This window comes from Silurus meridionalis, chromosome 9, assembly GCF_014805685.1.
Source record: "Silurus meridionalis isolate SWU-2019-XX chromosome 9, ASM1480568v1, whole genome shotgun sequence".
NCBI lineage: Eukaryota > Metazoa > Chordata > Actinopteri > Siluriformes > Siluridae > Silurus > Silurus meridionalis.
Genome location: NC_060892.1, coordinates 23,918,925 through 23,940,222, shown reverse-complemented (window position 1 = coordinate 23,940,222; position 21,298 = coordinate 23,918,925). Strand labels below are relative to the sequence as shown.

At 39.7% G+C, this 21,298-nt stretch overlaps 1 protein-coding gene across 2 annotated transcripts; it reads left to right on the top strand.

Moving 5' to 3' along the window:
* Positions 1–1,078: 1,078 nt before the first annotated feature.
* On the top strand, positions 1,079–20,003 carry kif14 (kinesin family member 14). Of its 2 annotated transcripts, none has more exons than XM_046858484.1 (30): positions 1,079–1,155; positions 1,468–2,335; positions 2,423–2,677; positions 3,908–3,995; positions 4,659–4,757; positions 4,841–4,893; positions 4,983–5,013; positions 5,598–5,705; positions 5,833–5,949; positions 6,041–6,159; positions 7,266–7,438; positions 7,577–7,724; positions 7,805–7,868; positions 7,980–8,164; positions 10,122–10,224; positions 10,313–10,467; positions 11,436–11,583; positions 11,681–11,833; positions 11,981–12,113; positions 12,969–13,062; positions 13,171–13,312; positions 14,042–14,148; positions 14,620–14,720; positions 14,888–15,124; positions 15,662–15,849; positions 16,838–16,990; positions 17,073–17,195; positions 17,305–17,379; positions 19,051–19,192; positions 19,281–20,003. In XM_046858484.1, exons 2-30 carry the CDS (start codon positions 1,479–1,481, stop codon positions 19,610–19,612), a joined length of 4,683 nt encoding a protein of 1,560 aa, XP_046714440.1. In that variant the 5' UTR covers positions 1,079–1,155; positions 1,468–1,478; the 3' UTR covers positions 19,613–20,003. The 2 variants fall into 2 exon arrangements, with proteins under 2 accessions (XP_046714440.1, XP_046714439.1); XM_046858483.1 differs by having other exon boundaries at positions 1,084–1,155; positions 1,465–2,335.
* The last annotated feature ends 1,295 nt before the right edge of the window (positions 20,004–21,298 follow it).

The window sequence follows — 21,298 nt, the reverse complement described above, 5'->3', positions numbered from 1 at the left end:
ATAATGGTTGCCCCCCACTTTCCCCCTCCCAAAAAAAGAGAGATTAAATAAAATAATAAATACACTACATGCAATGGTGTGTGTCTGGCACCCAGAGGCACTGAATATACTGCACAATCTAAAGTAATTTACACATTTGTATAAAATGTATTTTGTTGCGTTAGAATTTCCCTGGAACTAAGATCTATTCGATTGTGGAGCATGACCGTAGGGATTCATGTTCATTCAGCTGTATTTAGATCAAGTTCTGAGGTAAAGAGGTGGTAGGGGTGTCGGTGGGGGGTTTAGTCAGTGTTCCAGTTTATCCAAAAGGTCTTCTGCGGGGTTGAGAATGTCAAGTTTGTCCAGGACACCTTAAATCTTCCACACCAACAAATATGTGTTCACAGAACTCAATGTACAGGGAACAGAGATTTTAGACTACTGTTTATAGTTTGTGGGAAGAATTTGAGGAAAAACCACACACATATATGTGGTTATATAGTGTATATCCAGTCACGGAGAACCAAATAAAACATCAGCTCATTTGATTATGGTCTTTAAAAAAGCATTAAAACAATGCTGGTTCATCAGAATTTCCTATTTCTCCATTATATGGAGCAGAGATGCCCAAACTAGAGCCTGTAACCCAAAGCTGACCTTTGATTTGACCCTCCAAGCCATATACGAGCTATCTATGGCATAAATATATAATTTGGAGAAACTTTGAGAAATAGGAAACAGCTTCAGGTCTCTGATTAGAGATCAGTGATACTACAAGCATATGGATGCACTGATTATAGTTTGAATAGCTGTTTAATGTTATACATATACCATAAGATTAAAAACTAGGTTTCTCATCCTGCTATAAGTTTCGTCGACTTTAAAAACATTGTACATACAATTTAATCATTTATGCAGATGAAAGAGTGTTTATTTGTTTAGTTATTTATTTCGAATTATCGAAAAATCACAAACGATAATGAAAGTAATGGCGCACGCCCCCTGCGGCAAACAGGTCTCACTACAGCTCCTTGCACTACAGCAACACCCCTTGGTGACGTCATCGCACCCGACTGGCCAATGACGTTCCTCTTTCATCGGTTTGAATTGAAGCGGCAAGATGGCGGCGTAGGCAAGAGAAACTTCAAACGTATCAAAACAAGGTTTAAAAAGGTACATTAATGGTTTTATTTTATTTATTCTTTTCTATTAGGAAGTGTATCTAAATGTTTATTAAGGTATGTTCACAAAGTTTTTAGGTTTATTTAATTGTGTTGTGTGTCATATGTGTGACAGTAAAAACGTTTTCATGAACAGTCCAATAAATAAGTAAACAAATAAAACAAATAATTAAATAGGCAAATAAAGTAGTGACAGTGACAAATGTAAGTGTCTTCAGCGTGTCAAAGAGAGAAAAAGAGGTTATAAATGTGTAATTTATTTTTTATTAATCGTATTTTCTTATTATTTGGTGTTAAAAAGCAGTGGAGAAGACAATGGAGGACAAGGAAGTGAGATCTTTGAGCAGCTCTCAAGAGATCAACAAGACCTATATAATCTCCAGCTTGACAAGCAGATCTGATGAGGCGTCCAGTGCTGGTCGTCTGACCCTTCAGAGAAGAAACACAAACAGCAAACCCACACCGACTGGTGATCAGGAGGCTTCAGAAAACGCTGAGAACCAAAATCTGGAGAAACGGTTAACTTTGCAAAGGAGAACAAGACCAGGAGGAGGCCCCGAGAAAAGCTCTCATCCTCTGACGTCTAGTGTGCCCGAGAAACGAGCATGGACGTCTTCGAAGGTCCTGTCCGAGCCGAACAACCGAACAGGATCTGCATCTCCTGTGAGGTCTGCCAGCCTAAAAGAAAGAGGAGTGAAATCCAGCATGAAAGATCTCACCAAGCCAACAGTAGGCACACCCGGGAAGATTACAGAGAAAGCCCAGAGCATTGGCAGACAGCAGAACGCATCATCAACCCCGACCGGGAAGACCCAGTTCCAGAGAATAACTCTGAAGAAAGACGTTTTCGAGAAGCTCTCAGCAAAAGAACCTGCAAGAGCATTAACCTCGAAGCAAGCAGCTTCTGAAAAGCAGAAGCAGTCATGCTCGGAATCCAGCGGCGCCCCGATTCAAGGTGCGGGCGATAAAAAAGTTGCGGTTATCGCTCAAAACAGGAGCACGATATCTGTTGCAATGAAAAAGACTGCGAATCAGCTTCCAGCAGCATCGAAGCCTCCTGTGTTTGAGACCCGGGTTTCAGGGAGTCAGGCTGCACCTTTATCGTCTAAAGAGCTGAAAACGGAGAACAGCGCGGTGACTGTTGCCGTCCGAGTACGACCACTGAGTCACAGGTAAACACATAAATAAATAAAGAATTGTGTTGCAGATTCCTGAACCGTTTTGTCACCCGGAATCGTTCGATTCTTTATGTATTCCAGGGAAAAGAATGAAAACGGACGGCAGATGATTTTCATGGAGAAGCACGAGACCGTAGTGCAGCATCCGGACACGAAACAGACGTACACGTTCTCGTTCGACTTCTGCTTCTACTCGGCCGACGAAAACGACCCGACTTTCGCCGGCCAGCAGACGATTTATGAAAAACTTGCCAGACCGTTACTAGAAAGGGCGTTCGAAGGATTTAACACCTGCCTCTTTGCATACGGGCAAACAGGCTCAGGGAAATCCTACACGTGAGTGAGATGTCTTTCAGGGCAGTATGAAAGTCTCACGATCTGAAAGAAGCTAAATAAAGTCAGTCTTTTAACTGAAATTCTTTAGGATTCTATCCAAGCACAAGATATAGTCAAGTTTATTTCTATAGCGTTTTTCACAACAGACTTTGTCTCAAAGCAGCTTTACAGAATTTAACAGTTAAGGTGAGTGATGTGGATTTATCCCTGATGAGCATCCGTGGTGACTGTGGCAAGGAAAAACTCCCTTAGATGTTATGAGGAAGAAACCTTGAGAGCAACCAGACTCAAAAGGGGAACCCATCCTCATTTGGGTGACATCAAGAGTGTGATTATAGTCTTTAAACAATACAGAACACTGGAGAGTGAGAACTAACATGAGCACTGGAGTGTAAGATTATGAGTAATGTTCTTTGTACAGTCTTATACAGTCATTTGTGGTTATAAAACTAGAAGCTACTGAGCAACTCATAAAATAGTTCAACATTTGAGATCATCACAGATCCAACACCAGCTTCTCCATGCCAGAGCCTTTAAACACATAAAGAAGTCCACTGTCAAGAAGACGATAAAAGTATTGATTAGGCGTGTACACAAAATTCACGGCTGGGTTCAACATTACATTTTGAAAAAAAATTGATTAAATACATAAATAAATCACTTTTTTTTATATTGATTTAATCGATAAAATTGCCACAAATGAAATCGATTTAATAAAATTAAATAGAAAAATTTCACGAAATACTTTACATTTGTTAGACATCATTTGGTAAATACAGATGTGTATATAAGTGTGTGTGTGTGTGTTTTACATTTAATATTTAATTTTCTAAAGATATTTTTTACTTACTGTTCTATTTATTTTATCAAACTTTAACAAATGTTCTCATTCTCGCCATCCTGCATTCATTTACTTCCTCGATATTGTCAGGATTCTCTCCTTTTAAGAAAAATTCTTGAAATTGAAAATTATGGAAAACACTATGGATCGAGAATCCACTATGCCGCTTAAAATGCGAGGCGGAGACTAAACAAACTTGCGATCCACCACCTAAAACGTTTGCGAGGGAACTCAGATTGTAACTGTGTTATGCACGTTAAACGGATTGCATTCGGTACACGTGTGCACCAAACCGGAAGCCCCGTATCGAAACGGTTCGGTACGAATACGTGTATCGTTACACCGCTAGTAACAATATTTACAATGTCTTTTTTTGTTTCTCCTACCAGCATGATGGGTTTTGGCGAGGAGGTCGGAGTCATACCCCGATTCTGCGAGGAGCTTTTTGTAAAAGTGTCCAGTGCCATCAAAAACGATGTGAGTTGTTTTTCTGCAGAAAACTGCCAATGATTCGAATGTAACCGTGTCCCCAGAGGCTCCGCCCACAGAGCAACTTACACCTTTTTTTTTTTTTTCTTTTTTTCTATTTCCTATCTAATTTTGCCTTCTTTTCTTTACTGCTTTCTCTCTTTTAATTTTTCTTTCTTTTGTGAATTTCTGTTTTTTCTTTTTCATCTTTTGTGCCTTTTTATTCTTTCTTTCTTTCTTTCTTTCTTTCTTTTTTCTTATCTTGTTCTTAATCTTTCTCCTTCTATTTTCTTCTTTTTATATTTGTTTCTTTTCTTTTTCCTTTTTGTTGTGCTTCTTTCTTTCTTTCTTTCTTTCTTTACACCTCCTTGTCTCATTTCTTTCTTTCGTTCGTTTGTTCATTAGTTTGTTTGTTCTTTCCTTTCCCTTCTTTCATTTAAATGTCCTTATTTCTTTCAAGGTTTTGTCTTTCTTTTGAGCTCCAATGTCCTTTATTCATTTTTTTCTTTCTATGCTTTCTTTTGTTTCTGTTGTGCTATTTTTTGTTCTTTTTTGTGACTTTCTTGTCTCATGCTTCTTTCTTTACTTGCTTTTTTACACTTTTCTGACCACAAGCTTCATGAAACTGGCTTAAATGACAATGATATAGTGATTCTATATATTTAATTCTAGCTGACATGTCATCTGGAGATGAGCTACTTCGAGGTGTATAATGAGAAGATCCACGATTTGCTCGTAGTGAAGGACGAACAAAACCAGAAGAAGATGCCCGTAAGTAAAGTGAAGTCAAAAATGAACTTCCTGTTCGATTCAATCCCACTTTCTCATCAATACCTTTTTCCTGTTTGCTTTAGTTGCGGGTGAGAGAACATCCAACTGACGGGCCGTACGTGGCGGATCTTTCTACGTAAGAAATCCTGACGTGTGAACTTCTTTCTTTCTTTTTTTTTATTTTATTTGCTGTGTGTAATTAATGCTTTATATCTTTGTGAACAGGAATGTGGTCACTTCATATACTGATGTGCAGGTAATGTGTTGGTGTACTGATTATTAATTCACACTGTGCGCAATAGACCTTTTCTTACCTGCTTTCTTTTTATTGCCCTTTAATTAAAAAAAAAATAAATGTATTTCTTTCTTTAAATTCTTTCATGTTTTTTGTTGATCTCAGGCTTGTTTGTCTTCGTTTCTTCTTTCTTTATGCCTTTTATCTGTCATGCTTCTTTCTTTTGTTGTTTTCGTCTCTCATTCGTTCTTTCTTTTCATTCTTTTTTGTTGTTTCGTTCTTTTATGCTTTCTTTCTATTAAGGTTTCTTCCTTTCCTCCTTCTCTCCTTCCTTCTTTTCTTTTTTCTTTCCTCCTTTCTTTGTTCCGAATTATTTTCATTGTTGTCACAACATTTTCTTTTTCTCTTTTGTGTTTTTTATACATTCAAGCTCCACTGTCCTTTTTTTCTTCTTATTTTTCTCTCTGTTTCTTTCTTTCTTTCTTTCTTTCTATCTTTCTTTCTTTCTTTCTCTTTAGATTTTTTCTACTTGCTCGAATTCTTCAAGAAAGTTAATGAATGCAAGATGATAGTTTCTCACTGCCCCTCACTGTATGCACTTTTAGACTTGGCTTGAGCTCGGAAACAAACAGCGCGCTACTGCAGCCACGGGCATGAATGACAAAAGCTCCCGGTCTCACTCTGTCTTCACTCTGGTCATGACTCAGACTAAGGTTTGTCTTTAATTATAAATTCTCATAAAAAACGTTTCCAGTGTTTTCTTTTGTCACAGGGGTAAAAAGAAAAAAAGAAAACACCCCACAATGCATTTTAATTAGTGTCATGTCGGTTTGTGTGCAGACAGAATTAGTGGAAGGCGAAGAACACGATCACAGAATAATCAGCCGAATCAACCTGGTGGATTTGGCTGGCAGCGAGCGATGCACCACTGCTCAGACCAGCGGGGACCGGCTGAGGGTACGCTGACCGTTCCGAAGTCCTGCACTGCTGTTTTTATGAATTTCGATTTCTGTATGAAAGTACATTTCGCCTTCCTTTGTCTCATTAGGAGGGAGCAAGTATCAACAAGTCTTTGCTCACTCTGGGGAAGGTGATTTGTTCGCTCTCTGAGCAAGCTCAGGCCAGAAAGAAAATCTTCATCCCATACAGAGAGTCGGTCCTGACGTGGTGAGAAAGGGGTTTCTTTTTTGCCTGTTTTTGTACATGCTAGTATTCTCAGTTTGTGTGGAAATATAAGCTCCTTAATCCTGGCAATTGGCTGGTTATGACTAGAGACCTATCATAGATTTTACCGATAGCTAGGTTGGATTGTACTTGCTGAAAGCCGAATAATCAGTTTAGTTTTTAAAATGGATACCGGATAAAAAAACAAACATAACATTACAATAATAAATATAAAAATGAATTATAAATAATACATATAACAGCACTCTTTGTGCGGTGAGCATTCTCGCGTAAAAACAAACACAAGGCATCAGAGTTTCGCCTCTAGAGGCCGCTTTTGTAACAACAGTGGACCTTCTCAGCCGCTCTAGCAACGGATGCAACCAGGAAAAACTACCTGTATGGATTTTTGCTGATGGTTCCAGTAATAAACTAACAGCGCAGATTAATCGGGGAAAACCTCTACTCTAGATGTTGTCAGCATTTAGAGATTGCCATTTTAATCATTAACTGCAGGCAATAAATGCTTTAAAAGCAATGTTTATTTGCTCGTTATTTTCCACACTCGCTAATGCATTTTGAAATTAAGTTAATTTTCATTTGTTTACTTAAATGCAGTTAATGCATTATAAACTAACATGAATGAGGTACAGTTTACAGCGATTCAACTCTAGAGACCGCTTTCATACTGTATAATGACAGCGTATAATGACAGCACAGATGGAAAAACTATTGGTACGGATTTTTGCCGATAGTTCCAGTAATCAATTATCGGTGGCAATTAATCGGCAAAAGCGATGAATCAGAGGTCGACCGACTGAGGAGAGAAAATTTGTTGCCTTGTTCATTTCTTCAGCATGACCAACTATCCTCTTAGACCTCTAAGGATTATTGTCATTGGTAAGAATTTGACCACATGGTCACTTCACGAATACAAATGACAAAATCTTCTCAGTAAAATTGGACCCAGAGCTTTTTCTTTTTACTTTTGTTGTTGATGTAATTCATTGTGAGTTCTAAGTTTAGACATAAAGTCCTGCCTCTGACCTAGACCTTCCCTAAACAATGTAATTGCCTAAACAGGTTCTCTATCTTTCTCTGACATACAGGTTATTGAAGGAAAGCTTGGGCGGAAACTCGAAGACGGCCATGATCGCAACACTGAGTCCAGCCACGAGTAACATCGACGAGAGCCTGAGCACTCTGCGCTATGCCCAGCAGGCTCGCCTGATCATCAATGTCGCCAAGGTCAATGAGGATAACAACGCCAAGCTGATCCGAGGTCAGTGCGTCCACGCATTCTCGTCGGTTTTCGCCCTGATCACACTTATGGGAAGTTTATGTTTCACTCAGCAGAGGGCAGTAGATAAGCACGATATGTACCTGGGTTGTATGCATGTCTCGTCTTTTGCATCGCCAGAGCTGAAATCAGAGGTGGAGAAGCTCCGGGCGGCCCAGATGAGCTCACAGGGCATCGAACCTGAGAAGATGAGACAATTCCAGCAGGAAATCTTCACCCTGAAGTCTCAACTCTCTCAGCAGGAACGCGAAATGGCCGAAGTGCACAGGTAAGCCCCGACTTTCATTCCACTGAAATCAAACTGGTGTCACAAACTGGTGTCACATATTTCTTACTGTCTCGTATTAGAAAGTGGAAGGAAAAGCTGGAACACGCCGAGAGAAGAAAGCACGAAGAGACGAAAGAGCTCCAGGCTGGTGTTTTCCGCTTATTCTAGTTTCCAACAAAGCTCTTTATCAGCCTTAGAATGCAGCATGCTCACATATTCCCCGTTTTCTCCCCCTCTCCCCTCTCCATATATCAGCGTGTAGGCATCACATTTAAAGTGGATAACCGGCTTCCTAACCTTGTGAACCTGAATGAGGATCCTCAGCTGTCAGAGATGCTCTTATACATGATTAAGGAGGGGCAGACCAAGGTCGGAAAGCTAAAGTCTGAGTCGGCCCACGACATCCAGCTCACCGGGGCTCTTATTGCTGATGAACATTGGTAAGATGCCATAATAAAACAGCATAATACCCCATTTTGGTATCCAATGCCTTGAGTTCCACAAGGACATCTGGCTATTGGGAACTTTTACTGTTGATTTAAAAAAAGAAAAGAAGATTGGTGTCTGATTGGCTCACAAAGTTTTTGCCTTACCTCCCTTTGTAATAAATCTCTCAGGTAGTTAGTCTTTTAAATATACAATGTAGAAACATTTCATTCTCATAAACCGACATGTACAATTATAGATATTACAATCTATAATAAGACTTCAATTGAATTGGAACTTTGGCTGTACCCCAGGTGTCCTCACTCACTCCTACAGTAGTACCTGACTTTACTAACACTCTTGTGGCTGAATGAGCACAAAATCTTCACAAGCTCCTTCAAAGTAGCTCGTCTATCAGGAATCTCCATAACCGAGGTCGATGCGATTCGCATCTCGATGCATAGCCAACGATACGATACATCAAAGAAACATATGAAGCGGTTACCAATGCAATACGATTCACCCCATTACGATACAATGCAATTCCAAATCCGATTAGATTTCAACACAATGCAAATCAATGGGAAAAATATGATGCTATGCAATTCAATATGGTACAGATACTTAGTCTCTGTAGTGTTGTGATACGTCATATTCACGTAGCAGCGGTGGATTTGAGAGAACGCGCTCGAGAAACCGTTTTAGCGAGGAAAGATCAATCTACATAGAAAATATTGGTCACAAACTATTGGTCACTTTCTAAATAATAAAAGTGAAGCGCATTTACTAATAAATACATAGAAACAAATCGGGGTTTTTTACCGATGCAAATACGTTTCAAACGATGCATCACATCACATCTTGCAATCTTCCCGCTCATCTAAAGTTATTTAGAATGAAATATATGGAAATGCGAACCGAATTAATTATTCCCTTCACTTTAACTGAAAGACCCAAACATGTTCCAACATGACAATGCCCCTGTGCCCAAAGCCAGTTCCATAAAGATATGGTTAGCATGGGTTAGAACAGTGGTCCCCAACCCGGGGCTGCGGACATATAACTAACATTATTTCCGTTTTATTTATTATCTGATTCTAAACTGTTTTATTTTGGAAAATGGCCGGATTCTCTCTGCCACATCTGTCTATGACTCACTCTTGATTCATGTCATGATGCTTCCCTAATTCACATGTCTGACCTCCATCTGCTACCTTCTTAAAGGGGCTGCTCCGGCCGCTAACACATAATACAGTACCGATAAATTAAAACCCCCAAGCGAGCAAAATAAACAAAAAACAAAACAGTGGATTCACGTTTATTATTATATTTAGAAAATACCATTTTTATGCCGGTCGTATCATTTATTTTGTTGCATTTATCCGCCACACCTTAAAGGCCGGTCTGTGAAAATATTGTCCGATATTAAAGCGGTCCGTGGCGCAAAAAAGTTTGGGGAACCACTGGGTTAGAAAGATGTGGAAGATCTTAAGTGGCCTGCTATAATTGTTCAGTCCTATTTGATATCTCTGGGATGAACTGAAATGCTAAGTGCACCTCCAGACCTTCTCAGCTTACCTACATTAGTACTTGAAGTTACTAACACCCTTGTGTCAACAATCACACTCTAAAATCTAGTGGAACATCCTCCCAGAAGAGTGGGGTTTTTATTACATTATCTTATAATCTTATATTTAGGTGTCCACAAGCTTTTGTCTGTATAGTGTGTAGATAAGTCTTTAGAGGATTGAACCAAATGTTTTAGATTAATCAATGGCTTTTTGAGTATATCCTTTCATTTCTTTGGAGCGCTTCTTTTATAGATTACATTCTTCAAATTCTTGGTATTTATTTCTTGTGTGACGTTATGAGGCGGATGTGATATTTAGATACCAATGACACCAATTCTCTCTGGAATGTAATATACAATTATTAAAATAACTCAGAATTCATGTCCTATTTCGCTTTCAGTGTTATCTCCAACTTTAAGGGCACAGTCAGCATCACCCCCATGGAAAGCGCCAAGACCTTTGTGAACGGAAACCTTGTACTCGAAACCACCATTCTCCACCACGTAAGAGAAATGAGACACTGTAGCAATCATAGTCTCGGTGTATAACATTTAGTTCAGCTTTCATCGGTTATTACCACGCTTTATTCAGGGCGATCGAGTGATTCTGGGAGGAGATCACTATTTCCGCTTCAACCACCCGGCCGAGGTGCAGTGTGGAAAGCGAGCGTCCTGTTGGAGCAATGGAGATGGCCAGAAGGATTTTGAGTTTGCCAAGAATGAGCTACTTTCAGCTCAAAGAGCACAGTGAGTTCGTAGATAAATTTTAAATGTATTTTGTCCATTTTAGTTTGAATTACTTTACAATTTGATACCGTTAGGGGGCCAGGCACCAATCGTAATTTTGTTTGGCTTTTTCTTCCTGCTATTCTTTTACTTCTCGTTATGCTTGCTCAGAAGTGTATTGCAGCCCATAGAGCAATTTGGTCAAATCTTTCTTTTCTGATTGGGTTTAGAAGGAACATTTTGTCCAAATTTGGGCTGCTACTATTGTAGAGCCACCATTGGAAATAATTCAGAAGAATGCTTATGGTCATAACTGGAGGAAGGACCGATAGTGGATTTGACTGATACCACTAGTTTGGATCCTACTTGCTGATAACTGATTAATCAACCGATAGTACTGAACTTTATTAAAAAAATAAAAACTCAAAACAGTACTGAATAATTAAAATGTACTAAAGAAAATACATCAATATATTAATAAAATAATTATATAATTAACATTTTATAAATAATAAATATATAAAATATAGCGCTCTCCGTGCAGCGAGCAGTCTTAGATGCAAAAACAAACAGCACGTGGCAACAAAGCTTTGCTTCTAGGGGCTTCAGGCAATGACAGCAAAACAGAAGCAGGAAAAAACTATTTGTATGGATTTTTTCCTGCCTATTAATTGTTCGACCTCTAGTTTTAACCGTTTTTTAACTGTATCACCAAAATGACAGCAATGAAACAAGACAGCAATCCTTGAATCCCTGGTATATTTTCCACCATGTTGGACCAATTTTGTCTAATCATCATCAGACTTGACAGACCTGATTTCAGAATTAAGCTTCACAAAATTTTGAATAATCAAAACGGCTTGTCTGAAATGGGCAAACAAATTTGACAGGAATTTTATAAAACGTTTTACGTTTTATGTCTAAACTGTTGAACCATGACTAAACACAAACTGTTTGTTTTCTTCCACGTCATATGGTTTTATCTTCAGACTAGAGGCAGAGATCGAAGATGCCCGACTGAAAGCCAAAGAGGAAATGATGCAGGGGATCCAAGTGGCTCGAGAAATGGCACAGAAAGAGTTGTCTGACCAGAAGCTTCACTATGAGAACCAGATCAGAAACCTAGAGAAAGAACTTGTACGTTAAAGCCACTGTTCATGAGCAGCACTAATGCAATGTATTGACACTTGTCTTTCTTGAATATAAGAAAGATTTATCTATTTTTTTTCTTTAGGAGGAGGAGAATGAAAGAAAAAGAGCCGAGGAGCTTGAGAGGCAGAAGGTCGCCAGCAAGATGGAGGAACTGCAGAGCGCAAAGTCTTTCCTAGAACAAGAAATGAGCATGCACAAGAAACGGTTACAAATGGAGGCACAGGCTGCCAGACAGGTACCATAGCTCTGGAACCATGGTCGCAATGAAACCTGAAACAGCTTCCAGGGTAGAGGGCAGAAATGTAAAAAAAAACAACAAACAAACAAACAAACAAAAAAAAAGTTATTTTCCTAATGTTACAAATTTTACTTTAACCAACAGGCTATGTTTGATAACGATATCCGTCATGCTAAAATCCTCGAAGCGCTGGAAGCAGAGAAGAGGAAAATTGCAGAGGATCTCACCAATATTCAGAAGAAACGTGCCCTGAAAGTGAACCAGACTCCAAAGTCTGGTAGGTTAAATGTCCCTTTTATAGCATTATAAATTGGATAGGTGCTTGAATACTGACTGTGGGTGTAAGACTCGTCCTGGGTATGTCGTTTTCTGTATCAAAATTGGTGTTATAAATTCAAAAACAACACTGTCAACTTATTGAAATATGACCTGGCTACAAAGGTCATTTTTTTCTGCTGCTGTTTATGACCTAGCCGTATGTATTTGTCAGCGCCGTACTGCAAAATATTATCTTATCTAATACCAGAACAAATATATTAAAATCACCAAACTTCTGGTTATTTGACATTTCTATGTGAAAACAATGTGTATTCCACATTGTCTCCCCATTCGCTGTTATTGTTACCTCCATGCTTCTGGGAAGATGTTCCAATAGATTTTGTAGAGATTTGTGCTCAATCAACCACAAGAGCTTTTGGAAAGTCATGTGCTGATGTAGAAAGAAGTGAGAAGACCTGGGGTACAGTCAACCTTCCAATTAATCTCTGTAGGGTTGAGGTGAGCTCAATAGCAGGCTAAAGATCTACCAAGATCTACCACATTTCCCAACCCCAATATATACACACTTAATTTTATATATTAAATAATAATAATAGCAACAATAAAATTAAATAAATAACAAACTCCGAAAGTAGTTATATGTGGGAGCGATCCAAAGGTCATGAGTTCAAATCCCAGGCACACCAAACTGCCATCTCTGGGCCCCTGAGCAAGGCCCTCAACCCCATAGCTGCACAGTTGCATGAATTAGATCAAACGTAAGTCGCTTTGTATAAGACGGTCTGACGAAAATAATACTTTTAAATATGATTTAAAACATGGAAAATTGATCATTTCCTATCTCATTCCGTAGCTCCTCCACAGTGGGACGCCATGAAATTGTCTCTCATGATCGAAGAAGCGAACAAAATCAGCACCAAATTCCGGAAACACACAGTGTTTGGCAGGTTTGTTTATTAATTTTTTTTATAGTCTACGCTTGTCGTCTTGTCTGGATTTTATTTAGTTGCCGAAAAACGATAAATTAAACACCCTGTGTTTTCGCTCCTTGGCAGGCATGAAGTATCTGAGGCCGGGAACGTCAGAGGAAACCCCGAAATGCAGATCCAAGTGCAGAACACGAAATTGGGCATCTCTACCTTTTGGAGTATGGAGAAGTTCCAAAGTAACTTGGCTGTCATGAGGGAGCTCGAACGGGTAAGTAGATGTGAAAAATACACTACACCATGCAGTGGAATGATTATGATTGTTCCATGAGATCAGAAGTATAAAAATAAAAATTATACAATGAAGAAATGTGCTGGTATTTATAATATAATCAAATAAAATATAATTGCTGTGGACTAAAATAATGTTACGATGGTATTAAATTAATAAACTAAATAAAAATTACAATATTTACTATATGAACAAAAAGTATTCAGTCACCTGACTTTCCCAGCCCTATGTGGTTCCTCCACAAACTGTTCCCTAAATGCATCCCAGGCCTTGTCACGTCCACCTACATCAATACTTGACTTTAGTATCGAGCTCAAATGTCCACAAGGACAATCTGGTGGAACATCACAGAAGAATGGAGGTTGTTATAAAAGCGAATGGGGGCTAAACACGAAAGAAACGTTCTAAAAGCATGGGAATCTTTTTCATAACTCAGCTCACAGAAATGTTTTTATTTTTATTTTTTTATCAAAGATCATTATTTAATTTGCTGTTTTTAAGATTTCACCTGAAATATGGTATTTATTTGGTCTGTTTTGGTTTCTTTTGATTACTCCATCGATACATATTAACCACATTCTTACAAAACAGGCTGCAAAAACTCTCGTCATACATTTTGTTTAGGATACAATTATTCATTCGATTAAAAAGAAACGCCACTGTTTGTTTCTCTTCCGTATTAATTTCTCCTGATTGCGTTGCTTGTAGGGAGTTTGCGCCTCTAAAGATGACGACGATGTGTTTTACGACCCCAACGACCACTGGGAGCCTGATATCTCTTCAGCGTCCACAGAGTCGTCTTTTTCTCGCAGAAGGTACTATTATTATTATTTTTTATCATTTGTACAAAAAAAGTATTGGGTCACTTAACTTCTTCAGCCATATGAGGTTCTTTACTGAACAAAAGAGGCACAGTTTTGTCTGTGCACAAATCGAACTCCATGAAGATATTTTCCAGATGGGTTGGAGGATCTTGCTATAGCACTCTGACCTCAACCCTAGTGTAGACCTTTGGGATGAATTGAAAGCTGACTGCACCCCAGGACTCCTCACTTCCTCCTACATCAATACCTGACTTTCCTAACATCCAAATCTCCACAAAATCTAGTGGAACATCTTCCAAGAAGAATGAAGATTATAATAAGAGTAAATAGGAACTAAATGTGGAATTTGTCATTTCCTTGCCAATGATTTGTGGTTAAAAAGATAAAAAAATAAAAGTTTTTAGCCGTTTGGACTGTACATAAACATCCTAATCCTGCTGCATTTATTTATTTTTCTTCCAGGAGCCGGAGTTTGCTGAAGAGCAGGCGCATCTCTGGGAGACTCTATGAGATCCGAGTTCACCCCATTCAGAGTTTAAACTGCACTTCCTCAGAGCCCACAGGTTGGACACCTCACTGTGTTTTTTGCAGTCTGATGTCAAAAAATCTGACGAAATGCTTATTTTAATATCCCCAAAAACAACGTTTTTATGCGTATCATTGCACAGAGGGGAAAATAATAATAATTCCGACGTCTTCCTGTCGTGTGTCTTTTCTTTTTCTTCTCCAGGCCTGATTAGCATGAGCAAATCCCCTGCTTATAACTCCAGCAGCTCGCACTCTACGTTGCCCAGCGTCTGCAAAGATCTCATAGCTGCCACGGTTTCTTGTTTGCGCACAAGGTCGTCGGCAGAAGAGAGCGAGAGCCTGGCGGACAAACTTGCGCTGGACCTATTGTCCGTTTTTAACGCCGCAAATTCCATCACAGGCTTGTACGAGCAGCTGGATGACAACAGCCAGGAGAACTGTAAGCTTTATTTGATTTAAACGATCATACAGTGTTAGTACATATACTATATATTCAAAGGTTTGTGGACAACTGAGCATAAGATCCGTATGTGTTTTTTTTTTTGTGATCACTCAGCCACATATAAAGTCGGGTACTAATGTATGAAGCCTGGCATGTGTTCCAATTCATCCTAAAGTTGTAAAGACTTCTGTTTAGAAGGTCATGGGTTCAAATCTCAGCACCACTAAGCTGCCAGCTCTGGGTCTTTGCTGATGACTGAAAATGCGTCATTATTTTCTTTAACCTCCATTTTCAAAATGTATCCACTTTGGAGGGCGTTTTCAAAAAGCTACATTTGACAGAAGACCGGAGGCCAAAACGCAGAGACGCAGTAACTTTGTGGTAAACAGGTTTGAGAACCACCACATACTGTTGGAAAAGTCAGGTGTCCCAATACTTTTGTCTGTACAGTGTATGCACACTAAGGACTTTAGCCATGTTGTATATTATACTGTCAGCACTATTTGGATGTTCTGTGCATGTGTGTATGTGTAGTGTTTGCTTGCAACACCGAAGCACTGAGTCATCTTGTGAGAGCTACATCAGCTATCGAAAGAGCCGTGTTCATTACCAGGCACTGGATCTCCAGTGTCACCTGCAGCACTCAGTCAGTCTCCCAAACCATGGAGGAGCTCAAGAGTGAAGTAAAGAACACAGGAGGATATTTTCAGCTCCTAATTCAGGTACATGCACCAAGAGTAAAATTGTGGACATCTTTTAGCCAGCATTACACAAGCAGTGTTAGTTTGGATGATTCGAGGCTCAGACGGTGGTTGAATACAGCAGGTAGATTAAAATCCCTACTGAGAAAGTCAGACATGATGGTGCCTGAGAGGAACCGACACAAACAAAAGGGGAACAATCTGATTCTGGGTGATGCAAGATAGCAGGGTTATAAATCATACCAGTAAATAGGTGTAGAAAAGAAAAAAGAGCAAATAGGTGTCCCAGGATGAGTGCATACTTTAGCATTATAAGAGTGGAGGTGCTGAACATAATGCAGTTTTTTTATTATTCATTTATCTGTTTATTTATTTTATAACTAATGTTATGATCCTGCCCAATAAATTATATGGGCAAAAGTTTGTGGATTCAACCACAAGGGTGTTGTAGGAGAAAATGAGGAGCCCTGGGGTGCAGAGTTTGTCTGTCTGTCTTTCTTTATTTCTTATTCTAAATCTCTTCTTTTCTTATTCTTAATTTTTTCCCTTCTATTCCCTTATGTAAATTCATTCGTTTGTTCGTTCTTTCTCTTTCTTTCTTTCTTTCTTTCTTTCTTTCTTTCTTTCTTTCTTTCTTTCTTTCTTTCTTTCTTTCTTTCTTTCTTTCCACATTTATTTATTATTTGCTCTTATTGTAAACTCCACTCTTCTGGGAAGATGTTCCACTAGAATTTGGTTGTAGAGATTTAGCCACAAGAGCCTCAGCCATCAGTACTTATATAGGAGGAAGTGAGGAGGCCTGGTGTGCAGTCAGCTTTCCAAGTCATCGATATATTCAACATCATCCATGCTATGTATTTGACACTGGCTTTGTGCATCGTGCTGGAACAGATTTGGGTTTGGAGTTGAAGTAAAGGGAAAATTTCTTTCGTCTAAGAATGATAACAAATGTGTATGAATCGTGTGCTCGTTTTTGCGAAAATATTAAAAAGTCTCTCTAATTCTTCAGGGCTGTGAATCCGAAATCTCCTCTATGGTAACCGAGGCCCAGAGGAAGATCATTAAGAGTACGGGCGCAGCTCTGAGCGCCACTGCTCACCTGGCAGCAGTAACCGGCATGCATCTTCTTCTGCCTCAACACGGATCAGACACTATCGGCAAAGTGAGGTTCTGTTTGTTACTCTGTGGTCTTTAATATCTTCGGCTCTGTATTTTGACTCGTTCTCTTCCTTGTTTTTGCTCAGAGGACTGCCGGGACGTGCGTGCGAGAGGGAACGTGTCGAGGTGTGAGAGCTCTTCAGGACGAGGCTCTTTTTATCAGCCGAGAGATGCTCAGACATGCTCAGTTAGCGCAACCTAGAGCTCAGGTTCCTTTTCTAATATTTACATTTTAACCTATTGTTAAAAACTTCCCGTATTCATGTTCGTAACAACGATTTGATTGGTAACGTTAAGTGCATCTCTTTTGCGTTCCAGATTTTGCAAAGCCTTAAGGTGAAAATGCAGGAGGTGGCAAAGAAATTGCAAAGCTACATCCACTGCACCACGCGGGTACGTATCAGTATACAGGTTGGCGCATGGAAATGGGAAATTTTTAAACAAGAGTTGATTCGGGCATCGAAAATTGTTTGGAACCTTAAAGAACCCCTCGACTTTAGTTGTAATGAGGGTTTCTAGGCATTTTGCCGTTTTCATTGATTTCCAGGTCTGGTTTAGTATTTAATTTAGATTTTTTTTTTTTTTTATATTTGTGTTTCCATACTATTGCCCTATTCGGTTTTCTAAAACATCAAATTTTCCCCCCTGCCATTTATTTACTTTCCTCTTTGAAACATCACGCCAGCGATTAAAAATTTGTCTTACCGTTTTCACAGTCTGTTTTTCAAATGTACCCACTTTGAGAGCATTTCCTGTTTTTTTTTTTTTTTTTTATATACATCTATAAAAATTTGACTTGATTTGACATGCATCATCTCCGTTTTGAGCTGTTTCTTCAAAATGACACCCTCATGTTGTAATCGCATGAGCAGACGGGACAATCGTGGCGCTGAAATCTCCTTTGTGCAGCACTCACACTAAAGGAAGCAAAGGAAAGGGTTTTGAACGAGCTCACGGCGGTTCCAAACATTCCTCGACACCGCAGACTCGCCAACTCCCAGTTCCTCAAATTCCCGTATCCCTGCGCCACCATGTACAAACAGCGAAAAAGGCTTTACACTGAACATTGTACTGTAGAGCGCTTTCGCGGACACCGTGCTCAGTCTGGCTTATCGGGGGCTTATTCCAGCCGCGCTGTCGTTAAGATAACACACGTGTCGAACCAAACATCATCCGTCACCTTTTGTTTTAAATTCAGCAGGGCTCCATTGTTCTATTTTTTCTCCTTCGATGCTGGGACACAAAGATTAGACCTTACAAATGCAGTCGGCGTCCATTAGAGATCGGACCCAAGAATTTATAGGGCAAATTATATCCTTGGCAACAAGTCGGGCGAAAAAGGTTTCTAATTAAAAAATCAAGAGGAAGCAATTTTTTGAATAAAATATCCATTTAAAACTTAGAATCTACATGACAATGCCCCTGTGCACAAAGCCAGCTCCATAGAGATATGGTTCATAGGTTATGGAAAACGTGGAACATCGTGAATGGCCTGATTTAGAGCTCCAACCACAACCCTGTTGGGATGAATTGGAACTGAGTGCACCCTAGACAACCTCTCCATCTACAATTTTTTATTGTAGTGCTCGACCAATAGTGGATCACTGACACCGATAGCTAGGTTGGATCGTACTTGGCAATAGCCGATTAATCAACCGATTTAGAATAATGAAAATGTGCAAAAGGAAATAAATATCAATATATTATCTAATAAATATAACTATATAATTCATACATTTTAAACCTAGCGCTCTCCGTGCAGCACGCAGTCTCGCACGTAAAAAGTAACAGCACCCCTCATCAGTGATTCGCCTCCAGAGGTCGCTCTCGTAATGACAGCTGGTAATGTAAGCCGGAAAAACTATGCATGTTTGCAGATAGTTCCAGCAATCGACTCTCGGTACCGATTGATCGGTCAACCTCTATAATAAAGCCTTTGTGGAACATCTTCCAAGAAGAGTGGAGGGTATTATAAGAGCAAATGGAGACCAAATTTTTGTCCGAAGTGTGGAAGTGGACTGTAAAGTCTCCAGCAGTAAAATATTTGTTTGTTTCCTGCTCCAGGAGAAGCCCGAACCTGCGGAGAACGATCAAGAGGGATCTGACACTGTCCAAATGGGCCGTTTGAGAAACACAGCCTCCAAGCTCTTTCAGCTAAACCACGCACTCCAGCAGCTTCACTCCTCCTTGTCCCTCACTCTCAGAGGTATTGTATGTTTTCCTGTACTCGTGTGTCCATATAATTTTTGTATACACACCGATATAAGATTAGATATTTGTATATTCCTCCACAGGCAGAGGCAGCGACGTCACGCTCCGGTCATTCAGAGACACAATCCAGTCTCTGACCAAGACGGTCAGCGACCTCCTGCACGGACTGCCGAGACAGACGGACGTCCGCTCCGCCGACGCCCTTCAGCTGCCGTGTTTAAAGAGCGTCATGGACGCACGAGATGACCTCCATTCTGCGTTGTGCTCTCTAGCAGAACTCTTTGACGAGAGCATCGAAGAAAACTTGGAATCCACCGAGATCCAAGAAGCCCTGAGAAACCGAACCGTTCCGAAAATAGTGTATTCGCTCTCCTCGGGGGTCAGCTCGTGCTCCAGGGACGTTCGCTGGGTTTGATGTCTCAATCACGTAGTGTTCCTTAGATCGGGCTATGAACACTAAAGGCTTTTTTAATGTGCTTAGTGGTACTGTAATAATAAATGCACACATATGTCTAGCTTTTTATTATTATTTTACACATGAATGTGCTTGTGTGGGGTTCATAATATATAGCCTTTATTTTCCACTACGTACTTGTTCAATATATAATATAGAGGAAAAGTTTTTTTTTTTTTAGCAATAAGGTGCACTGGATCATCCCACATAATTTATATTTCCCGTTAATACAACGTTCTTGCGGCTTTGCACAAGCGTTTTCCGACGCATGGCGTTTCACTTTGACGTAATAATAATCATGTAATAATTCCTTTTTTTTTTTTTTTATAATAAAGACATCTCTCTTCCAGAAGCTTCCAGGAGTTTATATTACTGGTTGGTCATTAATTCAATGAATTCTTTCTTTTGCACTTTTCACAATGTACAGTGTTTCAAAGTAGCTTTACACAGATAATATGGCGATAAAGAATGAATAAGATGGTTCCTTATGTGTAAGTTTGTCCCTGATGAGCGAGCCGGTGGCGATGTCGCAAGGAAAACTCCCCGAGATGGCGTGAGGAAGAAACCTTAAGAGGAACCAGACTCAAGAGGGAACCCATCCCCATCTGGGTGGCACCAAATGTCCATTACAAATAAACAATGTTGTGGGGTGCAGTGATGGTGATCAGATGCAAAGTGGAGTCCTGTGTCAGTGTAACAGACTGTTGACATTAACTACAGTCCAAATCCAAATCCTTAAAGCTCCTGTTCTTTCTCTGTAATTTTATGGATCCCCAGGATGAGAATGGATAGTGAGAAACCATCCCTGGCTGCACAGAGTGGCCAGAAAATTCTTGAACAAAATTTATTTTTAAGTTTGTGTATTTATCCTTGATGAACAAGCCTGGGGTGACTGTGGCAAGGAAAAACTCCCTTAGATGTTGTGAGGAAGAAACCTCGAGAGGAACCCCGACTCAAAAGGGAACCCGTCCTCATTTGAGTGGCACAAAAAGTGTGATAAATTATCAAAGCATTTCAAACACTAAAAAGTGAGAAATACGAGGTGGTATCAAACATTTTTGAGATTAGCTCTGTTTACCAGAAAGTACTTTATCTACATTTACACTCTTATCACCTTCAAAATAGTTCACAGCCTTTCTTCCACGTCTAAAATGTGTCCTGGAAGTAAAAAAAAAAAAGGTCAAGCAGCTTCTATAATTCACACTGCATCTTCACAATGGTGTCAAAATGGTGACCTTTGAGCTGGATCTTCATATTTTGGAAGATGGCAAAGTCCATAGAAGCCAAATCTGACAAGTAAGGTGGGTGCGGCAGTGAGAGCATGTTGTTTCTGGCGAGAAACGTGTGAGGTGTCAGGGTGCTCATGTGGTCTAAATAGCTGATTTCTAATGATCAACAACTGAGATCATTGTAACCTTAACACCGATTGAAAAACAGCATATGTAGAATGTTATTTTGAGTGTTGATTAAGATTAAGAAGGTAGTTTATTCTCATAGTTCAATGTCTTGAACTCGGCCTGTCGGTTCATTTGGGCCATCAAGCTGTGCGGTGATATTTCAAAAACTCAAAGCAAGGTGAGTAGGCTCCAGAATTCTTGCCACACTATCCTTCCTAATGTGTGAGCCAGTGGTGAGATGGTATGAAGA